General features: G+C 47.6%; 1 protein-coding gene across 2 annotated transcripts in view; it reads right to left on the bottom strand.

Moving 5' to 3' along the window:
* Positions 1-7,341: 7,341 nt before the first annotated feature.
* Positions 7,342-19,557, bottom strand: part of LOC122540526 (uncharacterized) — a 35,918-nt gene continuing 23,702 nt past the window's right edge. The window contains exons 6-8 of one of the 2 annotated variants that reach the window (XM_043676391.2): positions 15,138-15,221; positions 13,049-13,156; positions 7,342-8,157 (exon numbers count right to left, since the gene is read on the bottom strand). In XM_043676391.2, the coding sequence (XP_043532326.2) occupies positions 7,993-8,157; positions 13,049-13,156; positions 15,138-15,221 (357 nt within the window). In that variant the 3' untranslated portion in view covers positions 7,342-7,992. The remainder of the gene's footprint in view (positions 8,158-13,048; positions 13,157-15,137; positions 15,222-19,557) is intronic. The other variant, XM_043676392.2, reaches the window with a different exon arrangement.

Here is a 19,557-nt window from a genome sequence, read left to right as displayed (position 1 = left end):
AGGCTAGACAGTGACCAGTGATCAGTGATTTGCCCCTGGGGGGAGGATTGCCACAACTAAGCCTAATAGAGCTGTTAGCTGACAAGTCACTGGATAAAACCAAAAGAAATAAGAGCATAATTATGCCATTCAGTCCATCGAATCTGCTCTGCCCTGGCTGCTATATTTCTGAACCCGTTCTCCTGCCTTCTTCCTATAACTCTTCATCCCCTTAATAATCACGAACTTACCTATAATTGTCTTAAATACACTCAATGACCTGGCTTCCACAGCCTCCTGCAGTAATGAGTTCCACAGATTCACTCCCTTCTGGCTGAAGAGATTCCTCCTCATCTCAGTTCTGAAGGGTCGCCCCTTCACTCTGAGGCTGTGCCCTTGGGTCCTGGTCTGTCCTACTGTTGCAAACATCTTCTCTATGTCCACTCTATCCAGGTCATTCAGTATTCGGCAAGTTTCAGTGAGATCCCCCTGATCCTTGTAAAAAGACCCAGAGTCCTCAACCACTCCTCATATGACAAGTCCTTTTATAAACCTCCCCCAGACACCTTGCCACACATCCTTCCTTAGATAAGGGGCTCAAAACAACTCACAATATTTCAAATACGGTCTGACCAAAACCTTATACAGCCTCAGCAGTACATCTCTGCTCTTGTATTCTAGCCCTTTTGAAATGAATGCTAACATTGTATTTGCCTTCCTAACAGCCAGCTGAACCTGCATGTTAACTTTAAGATAATCCTGAACTAGGATTCCCAAGTTCCTTGGTGCTTCAGATCTCTAAAGCCTTTTGCCATCTAGAAAATAGCCTATTTCTCTATTCATCTTGCCAAAGTGTATAATCTCACACTTTCCCACGTTGTATTCCAACTGCCCTCGTTTGCCCGCTCTCCTAGCCTGTCCATGTCTTTCTGCAGCCTCCCTGTTTCTTCAACATACCTGTCCCTTCATCTTTGTGTCATCTGCAAACTTAGCACCAATACCCTCAGGTCTTTCACCCAGATCGTGATTAGGTGTTGTCCCACCAGTGACCCCTGCGCAACCAGTCACCGGCTGCCATTCTGAAAAAGACCCCTTTATCCCAACTCTCTGCATTCTGACAGTCAGCCAATCCACTATCAATGCCAGTACACCATTTAACAGCCTGCTGATGGACTTTAACCACCTCCAGGATGATAAAGTAATAGATGCATTGGTGCTAATATTGAAGAGTTTGATACATTCTGGAAAAGTTCCATTCAGTTGGAAAGTTGCAAATATAATGCCTCTGTTCAAGAAGGCTGGGAATCAGAAACCAGGACATTATAGACCAGTTAACTTCACATCTGCTAGTATTAAGCATTAAGGGAACTTGGAAAAACTCAAGTTAATCAGAAAGGGTCAGCATGGTTCTGTGAAAGAGAAGTTATGTTTCATCAATTTATTGGAGTTTTATTTGACGGGATAAAGTGCAATATGGATAAAGGGAAGCCTGTGGATGTACTTGAATTTCCAGAAGGTATTTGACAAAGTATCACATGAGACCCCGCTGCACAAAAACATACAGGTTGGAGGAGGAACCTGGACTGAAGACAGGCTGGCCAGCAGAAAACAGAGGGTGTGTATTAATGGACCTTTTTCTGAAGAACAGAATGTGAGGAGTGGTGTGTGCTGGGGCTCTGTGCTGGGGCTCTGTGCTGGAGCTCTGTGCTGGGGCTCTGTGCTGGAGCTCTGTGCTGGGGCTCTGTGCTGGGGCTCTGTGCTGGAGCTCTGTGCTGGGGCTCTATGCTGGGGCTCTGTGCTGGAGCTCTGTGCTGGGGCTCTGTGCTGGGGCTTTTTACAATTGATATCAATGACTTAAATAAGGTTAGCTGGATGTAATGCTGCAATGCTTAACAGTGTGACTTCAATTCCCACACTGGCTGAGCTCCCTCCCTGAGCCATGGTGACCCTCCCTTGTGACAGTAGGGACTATGGTGACTTTACCTTTATCTAAATAGAGAAGGAGGTGCAGAATTTTGGGGGGGGGGGGGATGTTGAGGAACGAGAGTGATGTGGTTTTAAATGTGGACCAAGAAGGGTAAGAATTCTTTTCTCTCAAAGAGTTGTGTGACTTTGGGACCGTCTGTCTCAGACCTGGAAGTGGGATCTCAATAGACAATAGACAATAGGTGCAGGAGTAGGCCATTCTGCCCTTCGAGCCAGTACTACCATTCATTATGATCATGGCTGATCATCCTCAGTCAGTATCCTGTTCCTGCCTTATCCTGATAAACCTCGATTCCACTATCCCTAAGAGCTCTATCCAACTCTTTCTTGAAAGTATCCAGAGACTTGCCCTCCACAGCCTTCTGGGGCAGAGCATTCCATACACCCACCACTCTCTGGGTGAAGAAGTTTCTCCTCAACTCTGTTCTAAGTGGCCTACCCCTTATTTATAAACTGTGTCCTCTGGTTCAGGACTCACCCATCAGCGGAAACATGTTTCCTGCCTCCAGAGTGTCCAATCCTTTAATAATCTTATACGTCTCAATCAGATCCCCTCTCAGTCTTCTAAGCTCAAGCGCATACAAGCCCAGTCGCTTCAGCTTTCAACGTAAGATAGTTCCGCCATTTCGGAAATTGACCTCGTGAACCTACGCTGCACTCCGTCAATAGCCAGAATGTCTTTCCTCAAATTTGGAGACCAAAACTGCACACTGTACTCCAGGTGTGATCTCACCAGGGCCCTGTACAGCTGCAGAAGAACCTCTTTGCTTCTATACTCAATTCCTCTTGTTATGAAGGCCAGCATGCTATTAGCTTTCTTCACTGCCTGCTGTACCTGCATGCTTGCTTTCATTGACTGATGTACAAGAACTCCTAGATCTCGTTGTACTGCCCCTTTACCTAACTTGACTCCATTTAGGTAGTAATCTGCCTTCCTGTTCTTGCCACCAAAGTGGATAACCACACATTTATCCACATTAAACTGCATCTGCCATGCATCCGTCCACTCACCTAGCCTGTCCAGGTCACCCTGTATTCTCCTAACATCCTCCTCACATTTCACCCTGCCACCCAGCTTTGTGTCATCAGCAAATTTGCTAATATTACTTTTAATACCTTCATCTATATCATTAATGTACATTGTACAAAGCTGCGGTCCCAGCACTGATCCCTGCGGCACACCACTGGTCACCGCCTGCCATTCCAAAAGGGAGCAGTTTATCACAACTCTCCGTTTCCTGTCAGCCAACCAATTTTCAATCCATGTCAGTATTTTGCCCCTAATACCATGTGCCCTAATTTTGCTCACTAACCTCCTATGTAGGACTTTATCAAAGGCTTTCTGAAAGCCCAGGTATACTACATCCACTGGATCTCCTTTGTCCATCTTCAGAGTTACATCCTCAAAAAATTCCAGAAGATTAGTCAAGCATGATTTCCCCTTCATAAATCCATGCTGATTCTGACCTATCCTGTTACTGCTATCCAGATGTGTCGTAATTTCGTCCTTTATAATTGACTCCAGCATTTTCCCCACCACTGAGGTCAGACTAACTGGTCTATAATTCTGTTTTCTCTCTCCCTCCTTTCTTAAAAAGTAGGACAACATTAGCCACCCTCCAATCCGCAGGAACTGATCCTGAATCTATAGAACATTGGAAAATGATCACCAATGCATCCGTGATTTCTAGAGCCACCTCCTTCAGTACCCTGGGATGTAGGCCATCAGGCCCCGGGGACTCATCAGCCTTCAAACTAACAGTCTCTCCAACACAATTTCCTGCCGAATATAAATTCCCTTCAGTTCAGGTCCTTCAGCCACTGTTACATCTGGGAGATTGCTCGTGTCTTCCCCAGTGAAGACAGATCTAAAGTACCAATTCAACTCTTCTGCCATTTCTTTGTTCCCCGTAATAAATTCACCCATTTCTGTCTTCAAGGGCCCAATTTTAGTCTTAACCATTTTTTTTCTTTTCACATCCTAAAAAAGCCTTTACTATCCTCCTTTATATTTTTGGCCAGTTTACCTTCGTACCTTATTTTTTCTCTGCGTATTTCCTTTTTAGTTATCCTCTGTTGTTCTTTAAAAGCTTCCCAGTCCTCCAATTTCCCACTCATCTTTGCTATGTTATACTTTTTCCCTTTTTTCTTTATATGGTCCTTAACTTCCCTCGTCATCTACGGCCACCCCTGCCTCCTGTTAGGATCTTTCTTCCTTTTTGGAACGAACTGATCCTGCATCTTCTGCATTGTACCCAAAAATACCTGCCATTGTTGCTCCACTGCCATCCCTGCTAAGATATTGCACTGGTGAACTTTGGCCAGCTCCTCCCTCATAGCTCCATAGTTCCCCTTATTCAACTGAAGTACTGTCACTTCCGATTGTACCCTCTCCCTTTCAAACTGCAGATTAAAGCTTATTGTATTGAAAGGCAAAAGCAGATAGATGTCAGGCAGGAGAGCTGAAGGTGATCAGGAATAAATATGGATGTGGAATTTAGAGAATAGTCAATTCAACCGTAATCTTAATTAATATCAGGGCAGGTTTGAGGGGCTAAATGGCCTACTCTGTTCCTAATTTACGTCTGTGTCTTTTTGTTAATTCATTTTTTTTGTGGGATGTGGGTGCCACTGGCTGGGCCCAGCATTTATTGCCCATCCCTAGTTGTCCATTGAGAAGGTGGTGCTGAGCTGCCTTCTTAAATTCCTGCAGTCCATCCGCTGTGGGTTGACCCACAATGCCCTGAGGGAGGGAATTCCAGGATTTTGATCTAGCAACAGTGAAGAAACGGTGATATATTTCCAAGCCAAGATGGTGAGTGACTTGGAGGGGAACTTGAAGGTGGTGGTGTTCCCATGTATCTGCTGTCCTTGTCCTTCTAGATGGAAGTGGTCGTGGGTTTGGAAGGTGCTGTCTAAGGATCTTTGGTGAATTTCTGCAGGGCATCTTGAAGATAATACACACTGCTGCGACCGAGTGTCAGTGGTGGAGGAAGTGGATGTTTGTGGATATGGTGCCAATCAAGTGGGCTGCTTTTGTCTTGGATGGTGACAAGTTTCTTGAGTGTTGTTGGAGCTGCCCATCCAGGCAAGTGGGGAGTATTCCATCACACTCCTGACTTGTGCCTTGCAGATGGCGGACAGGCTTTGAGGAGTCAGGAGGTGAAGTGCTTACCACAGTATCTCTAGCCTCTGACCTGCTCTTGTAGCCGCTGTGCTTATGTGGTGAGTCCAGTTAAGTTTTTGGTCAATGATAACCCCCAGAATGTTGATAGTGGGGGATTCAGTGATGGTAACACCACTGAATGCCAAGCAGTGCTGATTAGATTTGTAAGGAGAAAGTGGGGACTGCAGAGGCAGGAGATCAGAGTTGAAAAGTGTGGTGCTGGAAGAGCACATCCGGTCAGGCAGCATCCAAGGAGCAGAAGCCCTTCATCAGGAATGGGGGTGTCTGGCTGGGAAGGTAGCCGGAAAGGTGATAGGTAGATGCAGGAGCGGGCAGTGCTGAGTTGGATGGTTAGATCTTAGATGAGGTAGGGGGAGGGGAGATGAGGAAACTGGTGAAGTCGACGTTGATGTCATGTGGTAAGACGAAGATGAGTTGTTCTCCCTGCAGGCTTTGGGTGACATGGATTTAGCAGTGGAGGAGGCCCAGGACTTGCATATCCTTGGGTGAAGTGGGAGCTGGTCGGCCACGGGGCGGTGGGATTGTTTGGTACCTGCGTTCTGGAATGTTCCATGAGCTGGTGTTATATTTGTGATGGTCATAGCTTGGCATTTGTGATGTGAATGTTACTTAACACTTGTCAGCCTAAACCTGGATATTGTCCAGATCTTGTTGCATTTGAACATGGTTAAAAATCACACAACACCAGGTTATAGTTTCACTTCTTTCATGTGTAAATCACAAAACCCTTTTTTTTTAAAGTTGCATTCTCGGGTTAGCTGTTCATGAAAGAAGTGAAACTATCACTGTATTCTAACAGATGAAAGGCTTAACAGACAATCAATTTTTCAATGTATAATTTCAGTTACATCACACTGTAAATTTTTGCTATAAATTCTGTGTTACGATCAAGCCCTCCCCAATCACCTGATGAAGGAGCGTCGCTCCGAAAGCTGGTGTGCTTCCAATTAAACCTGTTGGACTATAACCTGGTGTTGTGTGATTTTTAACTTTGTACACCCCAGTCCAACACCGGCATCTCCAAATCATTTGAACATGGACTGCTTCAGTATCTGAGGAGTTGTCAATGGTGCTGAACATTGTGCAATTATTGGTGAACATCCCCAGTTCTGACTTTATGATGGGGTGGGGGGGTGGGGAGGGCGGGTGGTCATTGATGAAGCAGTTGATGGTGGTTGGTCTGGGACACTACCCTGAGGAACTCCGACAGAGGTGTCCTGGAGCTGAGCTGACTGACCTCCAACAACCACAACCACCTTCCTATATGCCAGTATGGTTCCAACAGCAGAGAGTTTGCCCCCAATTCCCATTGTTTCCAGTTTTGCTAGGGCTCCTTGATGTCATATTTGGTCGAACGCAGCCTTGATGTTAAGGACTGCCATTCTCCCCTCCCCTCTGGAATTCAGCTCTGTGTCTATGTTTGAACCAAGGCTGTAATGAGGTCAGCCACTGAGTGGCCCTGTGGGAACCCAAACTGGGCATCAATGAGCAGGTCATTGTGAGCCGGTGTGAGAGCTCAATCCTCATTCAATCCCTCACAAACTCATGTACAAACACGCATATGACATCTACATGCCCACACATACACACATGTGCACACAGGCTCCCTTACAGCCAGGGGAGGGGAGGAGCAGGAGGAACAACATGGAAGACATACTGAAGTTTGTGACCTCAGTGTTGAGACTGAGATACTGTCCCTCAGCTTGTGCTGGGTTCTGCTGGAACACTGGGCAGAAACATCAACACAGCAGTAAGCTGGGCTATTAAAAAAAATCAAGCAATTTTAAAGGTCAAGGGATGTTCCTGTGTTCACAGTAATGTAGTGACATCTGTACTGTTGGCAGTTGATGATACTAAACTACTAGGGGGTTCCTTCACCCAGGGTCCCAGCTCTCCTGCTCAACAACCCTCAAACTAATTGGCTCAAAGTAAGTCCTGTCTGGAAATCTCACAGCGCACAATTCTCCAACCCATTTTCCTTTTCTTATATTCATTCAGAGGAGGTCACTGGCTGGGCCAGAACTTATTACCCATCCGTAATTACCCAGAGGGCAGTTAAGGGTCAACCACATTGCTGTGGGTCTGGAGTCACGTGTAGGCCAGACTAGGCAAGGATGGCAGTTTCCTTCCCTCAAGGACAGCAGTGACCCAGATGGATTCTTCCGACAATCATGATCATCATTAGACTCTTAATTTCAAATTGCGTTTATTGAATTCAAATTCACCATCTGCCGTGATAGGATTCGAACCCGGGTCTCTGAACGAACAGGCCAGCAATAATACCACAAGGCCATCACCTCCTGACAAAGCCCAGCCGTATGTCAGTCCCCAGCAAAGGCAGATGCCAAACCAATCGAGCTATTTCTGTGACGTGGAGGTGAGGGGAGCCCGCCTGGAGACCTCAGTTCCCTGGTTTGTCTTTGAAGGGTATTATGGGATGTGTGACCCCTCTCTGAACCCACTGAAGGAGCACCTTGGAATAGCATTCATATTGAAAACGGGAAGGAATGCAGTGACTGGGGAGTGGGCTGGCTTTAACGGTATTTTCATGCTCCACTTGTCATCTCCTGAAGGAGAGGTCCCGAGGGAGGGGGAAGTACTAAACAAACTCCGTGACTCTCTCCAAGTGCTCAGACCCAATTGCAGAAATCCTCTCTCTCCCCGATTAACATGTCCTTCTGAAGTAGAGCACAGCTTGCTCCATGTTGTCTCAGGGTGCAGTATTGTCTCTGATGTTTGTGAATTTCTGGATAACATATAAATCAAACCTTGCCTCATGTATTCCACAGCCAAGGGTGTGAGGTGCAGAATCAAGTCTCTAATCCAACCGGAATCTCCCGTTACAGGGGTGTGTCACGAAGGGGAGCGATCAGTCCCACACTGTCCCTGGCGCTCAGTGGGAACAGATTCTTTTGGTGTCTAATCCTCAGTAGATCCCGCAGGTGGATCACATAGCATCGTGTTAGCCTCAGGATGGTGATGAACTGCTGCTTCAAGCCATCAAACTGCAAGCAGGAGAACAACAGTTCAAACTGGGAAAGGGCAGGTCCATCCCACAGTGTTATACAGCCAGTGAAACAACTCTGACCCGGAATCTGTGTTCAAAATCTAAGGGACGGTGCACAGCAAGCTCCCATGGATACGAATTAGGGATGAGGGATAAATATTGGTCAGGATACTGCTTCCTGCTTCCTCTTTGAAGAGTGGTTGTGGGATCCTTCACACCCACTCACTCAGGACTCCATTTACATTTTATCAGAGAGACAGCACCTCTGACACAATAGCACTCCCTCAATACTGCACTGCAGTGTCAGCCTTAATGTTGTTTCTCGAATGGAGTAAATGTTGAGAAGGTGATGGCTCTGAAAGAGTTAATGTCGAAGCTGCTCTCAAAATACCCACCTTGGTGGTATCCTCACTGCAGGGACAGTTAGTCCTGCCTGAGTCTGCTGGAGACAGGCCCGGCTGTAACGGGGCCTAACTAGTTAATGTTATTTGTACCTAGTGTTATAATGCAGTAAACCACACTCTGATGGGATGAGACCAGACAAGGTGAGACGACACAGGGTGAGGCCAGACTGGGGGGATACCAGACAGGCTGAGACCAGATGGGGAGAGACAAGACGGGGGCAGACCAGACGGGGGGAGACCAGCTGGGGGGTGAGAGACCAGACAGCGTGGGACCAGACAGGGTGGGACCAGACAGGGTGAGACTAGATGAGGGAAGACCAGATGGGGTGAGACCAGACGGGGTGAGACTAGACAGGGTTAGACCAGACGGGGGGAGACCAGATGGGGGGAGACTAGATGGGGGGAGACTAGACGGGGGGAGGCCAGATGAAGTGAGACCAGATGGGGTGAGACCAGACGGGGGAGACCAGACGGGGGGAGACCAGATGGGGGGAGACCAGACGGGGTGAGACCAGACGGGGGAGACCAGACGGGGGGAATACCAGACAGGGTGAGACCAGGCAGGGAGAGACTAGACAGAGGGTGGGGGGAGACCAGATGGGGTGAGACAAGAATGGGTGAGACTAGACAGGGTTAGACCAGACGGGGGGAGACCAGACGGGGGGAGACCAGATGGGAGGAGACCAGACGGGGGGAGACCAGACGGGGGGGAGACCAGATGGGGTGAGACCAGACGGGGTGAGACCAGACGGGGTGAGACCGGATGGGGGGACACTAGATGGGGGAAGACTAAACAGGGTGGGGGGGGGGGGGGGGGGGGGGAAGACCAGATGGGGTGAGACCAGATCCGGGGAGACTAGACGGGGGGAGACCAGATGGCGTGAGACCAGATCCGGGGAGACTAGACGGGGGGAGACCAGACGGGGGGAGACCAGACGGGGGGAGACCAGACGGGGTTAGACCAGACGGGGTGAGACCAAATGGTGTGCCTCCTCAGCACAGGGAGGTGTTATCCACCTGGGGGCAGGGGAGAGTAATACAAGAATGTTGGTTGACTCTGATTCATTGGGCTCATGGAAGATGTGTTGTAAAACATTCGTTAGACCCACAGATAGGCTGGCAGTTCTAGGCACTACACTCTAGGAAGGCGTTACACACCTTAGATAAGGTATGGAAGAGATTCCCGAGACAGGTATAGGGATGGGAAACCTTAATCCCATGGAGAGGTTGGGGTTGTTCTTAGAGCCGAGATGTTAAAGGGGGAATTCAACCATGATATTCAACTCTGTGAAGTGTTTGACAGAAAGGAGGAAAGGAGTGGCTATGTGATGGGCAGAGAGCCATCAGGCAGAGGTAAACTTTAATTGACCAAAAGGCTACTAGGGTTGGAGGGTAGTTGGACATGTTGAGATCTGGAATTCACTGCCTTAAAGGAAGCAGTTTCAATGGGAACGTATGAAAAGGGCTGGATACTTACAGAGAGCGGAAGACAGGGTGATGGGGAAGGCAGCAGAGGAGTGGCATTGATTGGATCACTCTTTCAAACAACCAGGACCAGCACGCTGGGCTGAATGGCCCCTTCTGGTTCATCTAACATTCCACCAACAACAACAACCTATATTGGCATAGCGCTTTTAGCATAATGAAGTACCGGAGACCTACAAAGCAAAAATGGGCACTCGTCTACATTGTGAAATATTAGGTGGCCATAATAGAGTGGCACGATGGCTCAGTGATGACAGCACCGCTGTCTCACAGTGCTGGGGACCCAGCTTCGATTCCAGCCTCGGGCAACTGTCTGTGTGGAGTTTGCACATTCTCCCTGTGTCTGCCTGGGTTTCTTTCCACAATCCAAAGATATGCAGGTTAGGTGTGTTAGCCGTGGCAAATGCAGGTTATTGAGGTGATGTTTGGAGGGTTGGTGGGGATCGATGGGCTGAATGGCCTGCTTCCACACTGTCGGGAGTCTCTGACTGAGGCTTTTTGGAGCAGTGAGAGTGGAAACCAGGGGGCTGTCAGGAAAGTAAATTCTCCATTTAAAAACTTGCCAGAGTGCAGAAGCTTCTGGGCTTGTTCTTTTTGTTTTCCACTAGTTGGCTGTTTGTTAAACCCGAGGCCCTACATCTGTAGGACCTCCCACCCACTCACCTCTAACTGTACACCACTGGGGAGAAATCAGGTCAGCTTTCTTGTTTCCTCTCTCGTTTCTTAGTCAAGGAGGTTAATAGGGCTGGCAGCGAAGGCTGAGCACTGTTCCTCCTGTGGGGTGTTTGATGTGAGGGACAGCAGCTCCTGCAGGAAGTGCACCCAACTCCAGCTCCTCAAAGACCGCGTTAGGGAATTGGAGCTGGAACTGAATGAACTCAGCATCATTGGGTGACTGCCGGAAGGGGTAAGAATCAGTCATTGCAGGGATCCCCTGTGACCATTCCCCTCAATAACAAGTATACCATTTTGGATACTGCTGGGAAGGGGGGGGCGGTGGGGACTTACCAAGGGTAAGCCAGGAGGCACAGGAGTCTGGTGCAGAGTCTGTCCCTTTTGCTCAGAGGGGAAGGAGGAAGAGGAGCAGAGCATTAGTCACTGGGGACTCCATAGTCAGGGGGACAGATAGGAGGTTCTGTGAGAAGGAGAGAGGTTCATGGTTGGTGTGTTGCCTCCCAGGTGCCAGGGTTCATGATGTCTCGGATCATGTTTTCGGGATCCTTGAGGGGGAGGGGAGCAGCCCCAACTCGTGGTCCACATCAGCACTAATGACATAGGTAGGAAGAGAGATGGGGATTTAAGGCAGAAATTCAGGGAGCTAGGGTGGAAGCTTAGAGCTAGAACAACTGAGTTGTTATCTCTGGTTTGTTACCCGTGCCACGTACTGGCGAGGCAAGGAATAGGGAGAGAGAGGGGTTGAACATGTAGCGACAGGGATGGTGCAGGAGGGAGGGTTTCAGGTACATGGATAATTGGGGCTCATTCTGGGGAAGGTGGGACCTTTACAAACAGGATGGTCTTCATCTGAACCAGAGGGGTACCGGTATCCGGGTGGGGGGAGAAAGATTTCCCAATGCTCTTTGGGAGAGTTTAAACTAATTCAGCCGGGGGATAGGAACGTAAATTGTAGTTCCAGTGTCCTGGAGATTGAGAGTAGTGAGGTCAGAAATATGGTTTCAAGGTCGCAGGAGGGTAGTGGCAGGCAGGAAGGTGGTTTGAAGTGTGTCTACTTCAATGCCAGGAGCAGCTGGAATAAGGTGGCTGAACTTGCAGCATGGGTTGGTACCTGGGACTTTGATGTTGTGGCCATTTCAGGGATGTGGATAGAGCAGGGACAGGAATGGTTGTTGCAGATTCCAGGGTTTATATCTTTCAGTAAGAACAAGAAAAGTGGTAAAAGGGGAAGGTGTGGCATTGTTAGTCAAGAACAGTATTACCGTGGCAGAAAGTAATACTGCCACCCTCTACTGAGGTAGTATGGAAACAGGAAAGGAGAGGTCACCCTGTTGGGAGTTATCTATAGGCCTCCGAATAGTTCCAGAGATGTAGAGGAAAGGATAGCAAAGATGATTCTGGATAGGAATGAGAATGATAGGGTAGTTGTATTGGGGTCTTTAACTTCCAATTATTGACTGGAAACACTATAGTTTAAGTACTTTAGACAGGTCAGTTTTTGTCCAATGTGTGTAGGAGTGTTTCATGACACAGTATACAGATAGGACAGCAAGGGGCAAGGCCACATTGGAATTGATACTGGGCAATGAACCAGGCCAGGTGTTAGATTTGGAGTTGGGTGAGCACTTTGTTGACAGTGACCACAACTTGGTTACGTTTACTTTAGTGATGGAAAGGGATAGCTATATAACACAAGGCAAGAGTTATAGCTCCCCTGCCCACATTCTTGGACATTATTCCCAATGCCTTCCCCTTCCACCATACCTGAAGCTGGGGCTGTTTTCCCTGGAGCATCAGAGGCTGAGGGGTGACGTTATAGAGGTTAAAGAAATCATGAGGGGCATGGATAGGGTGAATAGCCAAGGTCTTTTCCCCTTTGTGCAGGAGTCCACAACTAGAGGCAATAGGTTGAAGGTGAGACGGGAAAGATTAAAAGGGACCTAAGGGGCAGCTTTTTCACACAGAGGGTGATACGTGTGTGGAACAAGCTGCCAGAGGAAGTGGTGGAGGCTGGTACAATTACAGCATTTAAAAGGCATTTAGACAGATACACAGGTTGGAAAGGTTTGGAAAGATATGGGCCCCAAATGAGCCTATGGTAGTGGTTCAGTGAAGGAAACCTTGTCAGCATGGATGAGTTGAGCCGAATGGCCTGTTTCCGTGCTGTATGATTCTCTGACTCTCTAACTGCTTGGTGTTGATTCTGGGTTGAGCATTGAAGGGGAATGACCCAATTGCCAGAGTTGACCCCTCGCTCCCTAATGACACACAAAAACTGGAGCCTGGGAAAGAACGGAAGAAGGGAATCATGGTGATGGAAGTTACCTCTTCATGAACAGAGCAGGGGAAGGTAGCGACCTGGGGTGCCTTCATGTGGAGAACACGCTTCGGTTCGAAGCTTGCGTTAAACAAAGCGGCCTGGAGCTCCAACTGCTGCAATGAGAGAGTCAGAAGAGAGGTCAGATGGAGGGAAACCTGCCCTGGATTGGACCATTGGGCTTACATGGGGGAGGGAGCAGAGGGCAGGATGAGAGACTGGATTGGGTCTGTCATTAAACCAGGGGAAGGGAACAGAGGGAGTTGAATTAGTTATGTCATTAAACTGAAGTTATTCAAACATTAATTCAAAAATATCAGCTGGGCGCAACTATAATCCTTCCCCTAGTCCTCCCTTTCTACAATGTGCTGACTGAGTTTGTGTGACCCTCTCACCAGTGTTCGAGCTTTTCTTTAGATTAGATTCTCTACAGTATGGAAACAGGCCCTTCGGCCCAACAATCCCACATCACCTCTCTGAAGAGTAACCCACCCAGACCCATTCCCCTATCCTATATTTACCCTTGGCTAATGCACCTAACACTATGGGCAATTTAGCACAGCCAATTCACCTATCCTGCACATCTTTGGATTGTGGGAGGAAACCCATGCAGACACGGGGAGAACATGTAAACTCCACACAGACAGTGTGGAATCAAACCCGGGTCCCTCGTGCTGTGAGGCAGCAGTGCTAACCACTGAGCCACTGTGCTGCTAGGCGGGCTCCTTCACCAACATGCTATTATTTTTTCAATCGTAAAAACAGGAATTGCTGGAAAAACTCAGCAGATCTGGTAGCATCTGTGGAGAGAAAAAGCAGAAATAATGTCTTGCGTCCAGTGATCCTTCTTCAGAACTGGAGGCGTTCTTCAAATATCAAGATGGTGTCCTGGATGGTGTCAAGCTTCCTGAGTGTTGTTGGAGCTGCACCCATCCAGGGAAGAGGGGAGGATTCCATCCCACTCCTGACTTGTACCATCATCCCCTTTAAGTGCAAGAAACACCAGAGCCTACTTGGTCACTATGGGAGAGAAAAACTACTTCCTGGTCTAACTAGAAGAGTCTCTTGTAGTTAACGAGGTAAAGTTTATTGCCTGTTAACAACTAGTTACAGGTTACATTGATGTGATAGAGATTGTGACAGAGACTCTAAGGGGGACCCAATGTTCAGCCTCACTCCTTAGATCGAACTTAGATTCCCTATATTGTGGAAACAGGCCCTTCGGCCCAACAAGTCCACACCGATCCTCTGAAGAGTAACCCACCCAGACCCATTCCCTTACCCTATTATCTTATATTTACCCCTGATGAATGCACCTAACCTACACATCCCTGAACACTATGGGCAATTTAGCATGGCCAATTCACCCTAACCTGTACATCTATGGACTGAGGAAGGAAACTGGAGCACTCGGAGGAAACCCAAGCAGAAATGGCCTGTGTCTGAGGTGGGAGGTCCATAGGTGGGCCGGCTTTCCTATTAGGGGCCGGTGCTTCAGGCTGAGCGGTTTCTCCCCACGGCTCCCACCCTCACTGGGCTGGATGCATGTTTTTGTCGGGCACTGGCACCCCTCTGCCCCCGACACGGACTTTCTCACACATGCGAGGGTGAGGCTGAGAAGCTGCAGTTTGCAGAGCCAGTGGTCTGAAATCGAGCGTTTTGGGAGCGGGTCTCGGTAACGTGTTCCCTGCATCCTGTCCTTGCTTCTCGAGTAAAGCGGGTGCAGAGGTTCTTGCCACCTCTCCGTTTTCCTTGTGTCTCGCCCCTCGGCGTCCATTTCTCTCAGCACTGTGGCAGACAGGAGTGGGGAGAGGAGCTGGGAAGGTGGCTCCCACACTCTCTCTGTGCTCGCACACACTGTGTGTGCTCACCCTTCCCCGCAAGGCTGATGCTCCGTCTGACCCATCGGTTCTGGCGTGTCTCACTCCTTCCAAATCCTAAACTATTTGCCCAGAAGCCCATCTGACATCATTATTGTCAAGGGGTACTGCTGACAACCCTTGCCCTGATGTCTGTAAGTTTAAACCAGCTCCATTGGGACAGATGAGTCTCAGGTCGCCCCCATGCCCCCATGCACCCCTCCCCCTGACGCCTTACCTTGAAGACTCGGACACACTCCCTGAGGTTCTCCTGACAGCTGCTCAGTTGGGGGGCTCTCTGTTCAACTTCATCCACGATCCTCTAAAGTTAGGGAGAGAAGAAGGGTCATTGATTATTCAGCGAGTCATAAAACAGGGAAACAGACCCTTTCGTCCAACCAGCCTACACTGACCATGTTCCCAAACTCAACTAGTTCCAGCTGCCTGTGCTTGGCCTATATCCCTCCAAACCTTTCCTCTTCCAGTGGTCAGCAATAACTCTCCCAAGCCCATATTATTACTGATCCAGAGACAACACTATCACTGCACTAACCTGGAATTGCATTTGATCTGAAGGATCATCTATTTCCCGACAGTCTATATCTTCCATATCCTTTTCCACAGTAAATACTGATGCAAAATACTCATTTAGTATCTCCCCTATTTTCTGCGGCTCCACACAAAGGCCGCCTTGCTGATCTTTGAGGGGCCCTATTCTCTCCCTAGTTACCCTTTTGTCCTTAATGTATTTGTAAAAACTTGTACCATCATCCCCTTTAAATGCAGGAAACACCAGAGCCTGCTTGGTCACTATGGGAGAGAAAAACTACTTCCTGGTCTAACTAGAAGAGAATCTTGTAGTTAACAAGGTAAAGTTTATTGCCTGTTAACAACTAGTTACAGGTTACGTTGATGTGATAGAGATTGTGACAGAGACTCTAAGGGGGACCCAATGTTCAGCCTCACTCCTTAGATCGAACTTAGATTCCTATATTGTGGAAACAGGCCCTTCGGCCCAACAAGTCCACACCGATCCTCTGAAGAGTAACCCACCCAGACCCATTCCCTTACCCTATTATCCTATATTTACCCTTGATGAATACACCTAACCTACACATCCCTGAAGACTATGGGCAATTTAGCATGGCCAATTCACCGTAACCTGTACATCTTTGGACTGAGGATGGAAACTGGAGCGCTCGGAGGAAACCCAAGCAGACACAGCCTGTGTCTGAGGTGGGAGGTCCCTTGGTGGGCCGGCTTTCCTATTAGGGGCAGGTGCTTCAGGCTGAGTGGTTTCTCCCCACGGCTCCCACCCTCACTGGGCTGGATGCGTGTTTTTCTTTGGAAAGGGTCACAATGCCATGACAGGGTCGGGCGCTGGCACCCTTCTACCTTCAACATGGACTTTATCACACAGGACAGAATAACAAATTGCATTGTACAGCAAGATAATGATCTAGAACAGTGCGACACTAAACAGCATCAAACTGATCTGGATCAGCAAAGTGCAAGATGCAGTGCCATATTTATCAAGAACCCAATGTATTTAGGCTGCATTATTTGGATAGAATAGACAGCACCCACTGCAGTACCATGGCGATCTAGAACAGTTTGTTCCACTGCTGCATTATGCTGACCTATGTTCACCTTTTACACCATGCAATGTCACCCTCATATAGAACAGGCCAACACACAGAATGGCAGGACACTGTCCTGGAATAATTTTATGAACAGCACGCTGACATCTCATTTCTTGTTTCTGAATGCAGTCTACCATTCAGTCTACCAGAACAAGATGAGGCCATTCAGCCCTAAAGCCTGTTCTGCAATTCCATTACATCATTGTTGGCCTGAACCTTCACTCCATCAACATACCTTGGTTCCAAGATCCTTCATCTCCCTCTGCCTAATGAGAAGCTATTAATCCATTTTCTCCTTTACCACAGGTTCAACAGATGATAGGAAAGAGAGTTCTGGATTTCCATAACCTTTATATAGAAATATTTTCCGACCTCACCATTACATCAATCTAAAGGCTTCCTTCCCTTGGCCTGGATGCCCCCACCCCTCAGTGAATGGAATTAGATTAACTCTAACTACTCTATCAAATTCTTCAGCGATTTCAGATAGACCACCCCTTACTCTTTTACACTGAATACAATCCAAGCTTGGTTGACACAAACTTAACTCTTTAAACCCTAGCATCATTCTCGTGAATCTGCACTGAACCCCATCCAAGGCAATTTCTTCTTCCTGCAGTGGGATGTATTGAACTGAAAGCACTTCCCTCAGACGGGGTCTACCTCGCTGTGTACTGCTGTAACATAACTTCTGCCCATTTCTGTCACAGCCCTCTTAAGACAAAAGCCACCAACTATTTAATTCATTTTTCTAACTGGACAGTAGCTTTTGTTGATCCTGAAGAAGGCCTCATGCCCGAAACGTCGATTCTCCTGCTCCTTGGATGCTGCCTGACCTGCTGCGCTTTTCCAACAATACATTTTCAGTTTACATTTGAACCCCAAATTCTCTCTGCTCCTCCACAATTCCCAATTTCTCATCGTATGGAAAATATTGATCCAAATGCAAAGGGAATGTTTCTCACTTCCACGAGGGAGAATGAGATTCTTTTTTATCCTGTGTAGAGTAAATGAAATTGATGGCCCAAGATCAGTAAAATAGATTGGGTTGTTAGGATGATACACTTGATGCTGTATATCTGGATTTCCAAAATGTGTTCCAAAAGGTATTTGACAAAATACCATGACTTTTAGCAGATATGAAGCCCATTGGAGGATAGGAACAGCAGTGTAGGAGGTCATGTGTATCGTAGGGAATGTCACTGCCTCCAAGTGTAAAGTTCCAGGTGCAAGTCCCACTCCAGGACTTAATGGTCAAAGACAGCGCCAAATGGCATGATCGATTAGGCTGAAGATCCAATCACAAATCATAGTGAACCATGTGGTGGAAGGATGGCGGTGGCTGAGAGATAAATGACATTCCTGATGAAGAACTTATACCTGAAACGTCGACTGTCCTGCTCCCAAGTGCTGCCTGACATGCTGCGCTTTTCCAGCACCACACTCTTCAACTCTGATCTCCAGCAGCTGCAGTCCTCACTTTCTCCATGTTTTACAGACACATTGTACGATATAAGTTGCAGTAAGACTCTTTTCTTTTTATGTTGCAATTTTTCTAATTCTCTGTTCTTTTGTTCTCGCTTCCAAAATGAGCGACTTTGCATTTTCCCACATTATACTCCATTAGGACTGAGATAAACAGGAATGTCTTCACACCAAGGGAGGTAAGTCTTTGGAATTCTATATCTCAGAGGACAATCATTGAGTATAATCAAGACAGAACTGGATCGATACAAAAGACATTAAGAGATATGGGGATAGTGGGGAGGGCGGTGCTGAGATAGATCAGCCAAGATCTAATTGAATGATAGAGCAGATTCAAGGGGCAGAATGGCCCACTGCCATTCCTGTTTCCATTGATCCACTCCTAAGGTGTATTTGTGGGGAGGTCTCCTTCCAGCAGTATCATCTTTATAAGTAATACACCAGAATATTGATAACATAGAATCTAGCAACAGGTCATTACTGAGTGGGTTTCCCAGCACTACTTCTTGAACAACTTGTTTTGTGGAATCAAACAGCACAGGATGAGGCCATTCCACCCATCATGTCTTACCAGCTTTTTGAAAGAGCTATCCAATTAGTCCCACTCCTCGTGCTCTAAATACAAGGGGAGCGCAGACAAATTTGCCCCCAACCTCCCCAACTCCAACAGAATTCTTGGTTCATGGCAATGACCAATCAGAAACCAGAAAATGTGAGGTGCTGCCTCTTCCAATCACAAGCTGGTTATCTCCTAGGTAGGCTGTTGATAGCTTCACTTGTCACAGAGTCTTACAGCACAGAAACAGACCCTTCAGTCCAACCAGTCCATGCCAACCACAATCCCAAACTAAACTAGCCCCACCTGCCTGCACGTGGCCCATATCCCTCCAAATATTCCTTATTCATGTACTTGTCCAAATGTCTTTTAAATGTTGTAACTGTACCCACATCTACCACTTCCTCAGGAAATTCATTCCACACACAAACAACTCTGGGTGTTAAAACAAATTGCCCCCATGTCCTTTTTAAATCGTTCACCCCCATGTCTTCATATTCCCCACCCTAGGGAAAAGACACCATTCATCTTATCCATATCCCGCATGCTTTTATAAATCTCTATAAGGTCACTCCTCAACCTCCTACGCTCCAGTAAAAAAAAGGTCCCAGCCTATCCAGCCTCTCCTTCGAACTCAGACCCTCCATTCCCAGCAACATCCCGATAACTCCTATCTAAACCGTCTCCAGCTCCAGCCTGCCTTGCAGGTCCACCAAGTGTGCAGATCACTGGAATCCCAACCTGCAGCCACTCCACCCTGCTCAGGAGCGATGAGCTCTCAGTCAGCTTGGTTATAATGTGAGGCTGGTAGCTGTACAGCTGTACTGCTGCAGGGTTTTATGTCATACTATTAGAAACAGGAACAGGAGAAGAAATATAGGGAGCATGACCAGGAGTAAGCTGTTCATCCCCTGAGCATATTCCACCTCCCAACTAGATCATGGCAGATTTCAACCTTGACACTATTTTCCCAT

This window comes from Chiloscyllium plagiosum, unplaced genomic scaffold (genome assembly GCF_037043375.1).
Source record: "Chiloscyllium plagiosum isolate Xiang-an unplaced genomic scaffold, Cpla_swu_hap1 HiC_scaffold_29, whole genome shotgun sequence".
In the NCBI taxonomy this organism is placed as follows: Eukaryota; Metazoa; Chordata; class Chondrichthyes; order Orectolobiformes; family Hemiscylliidae; genus Chiloscyllium; species Chiloscyllium plagiosum.
Note: the sequence above shows the minus strand (reverse complement) of the source record. Positions and strands in the feature narration are given on the sequence as shown.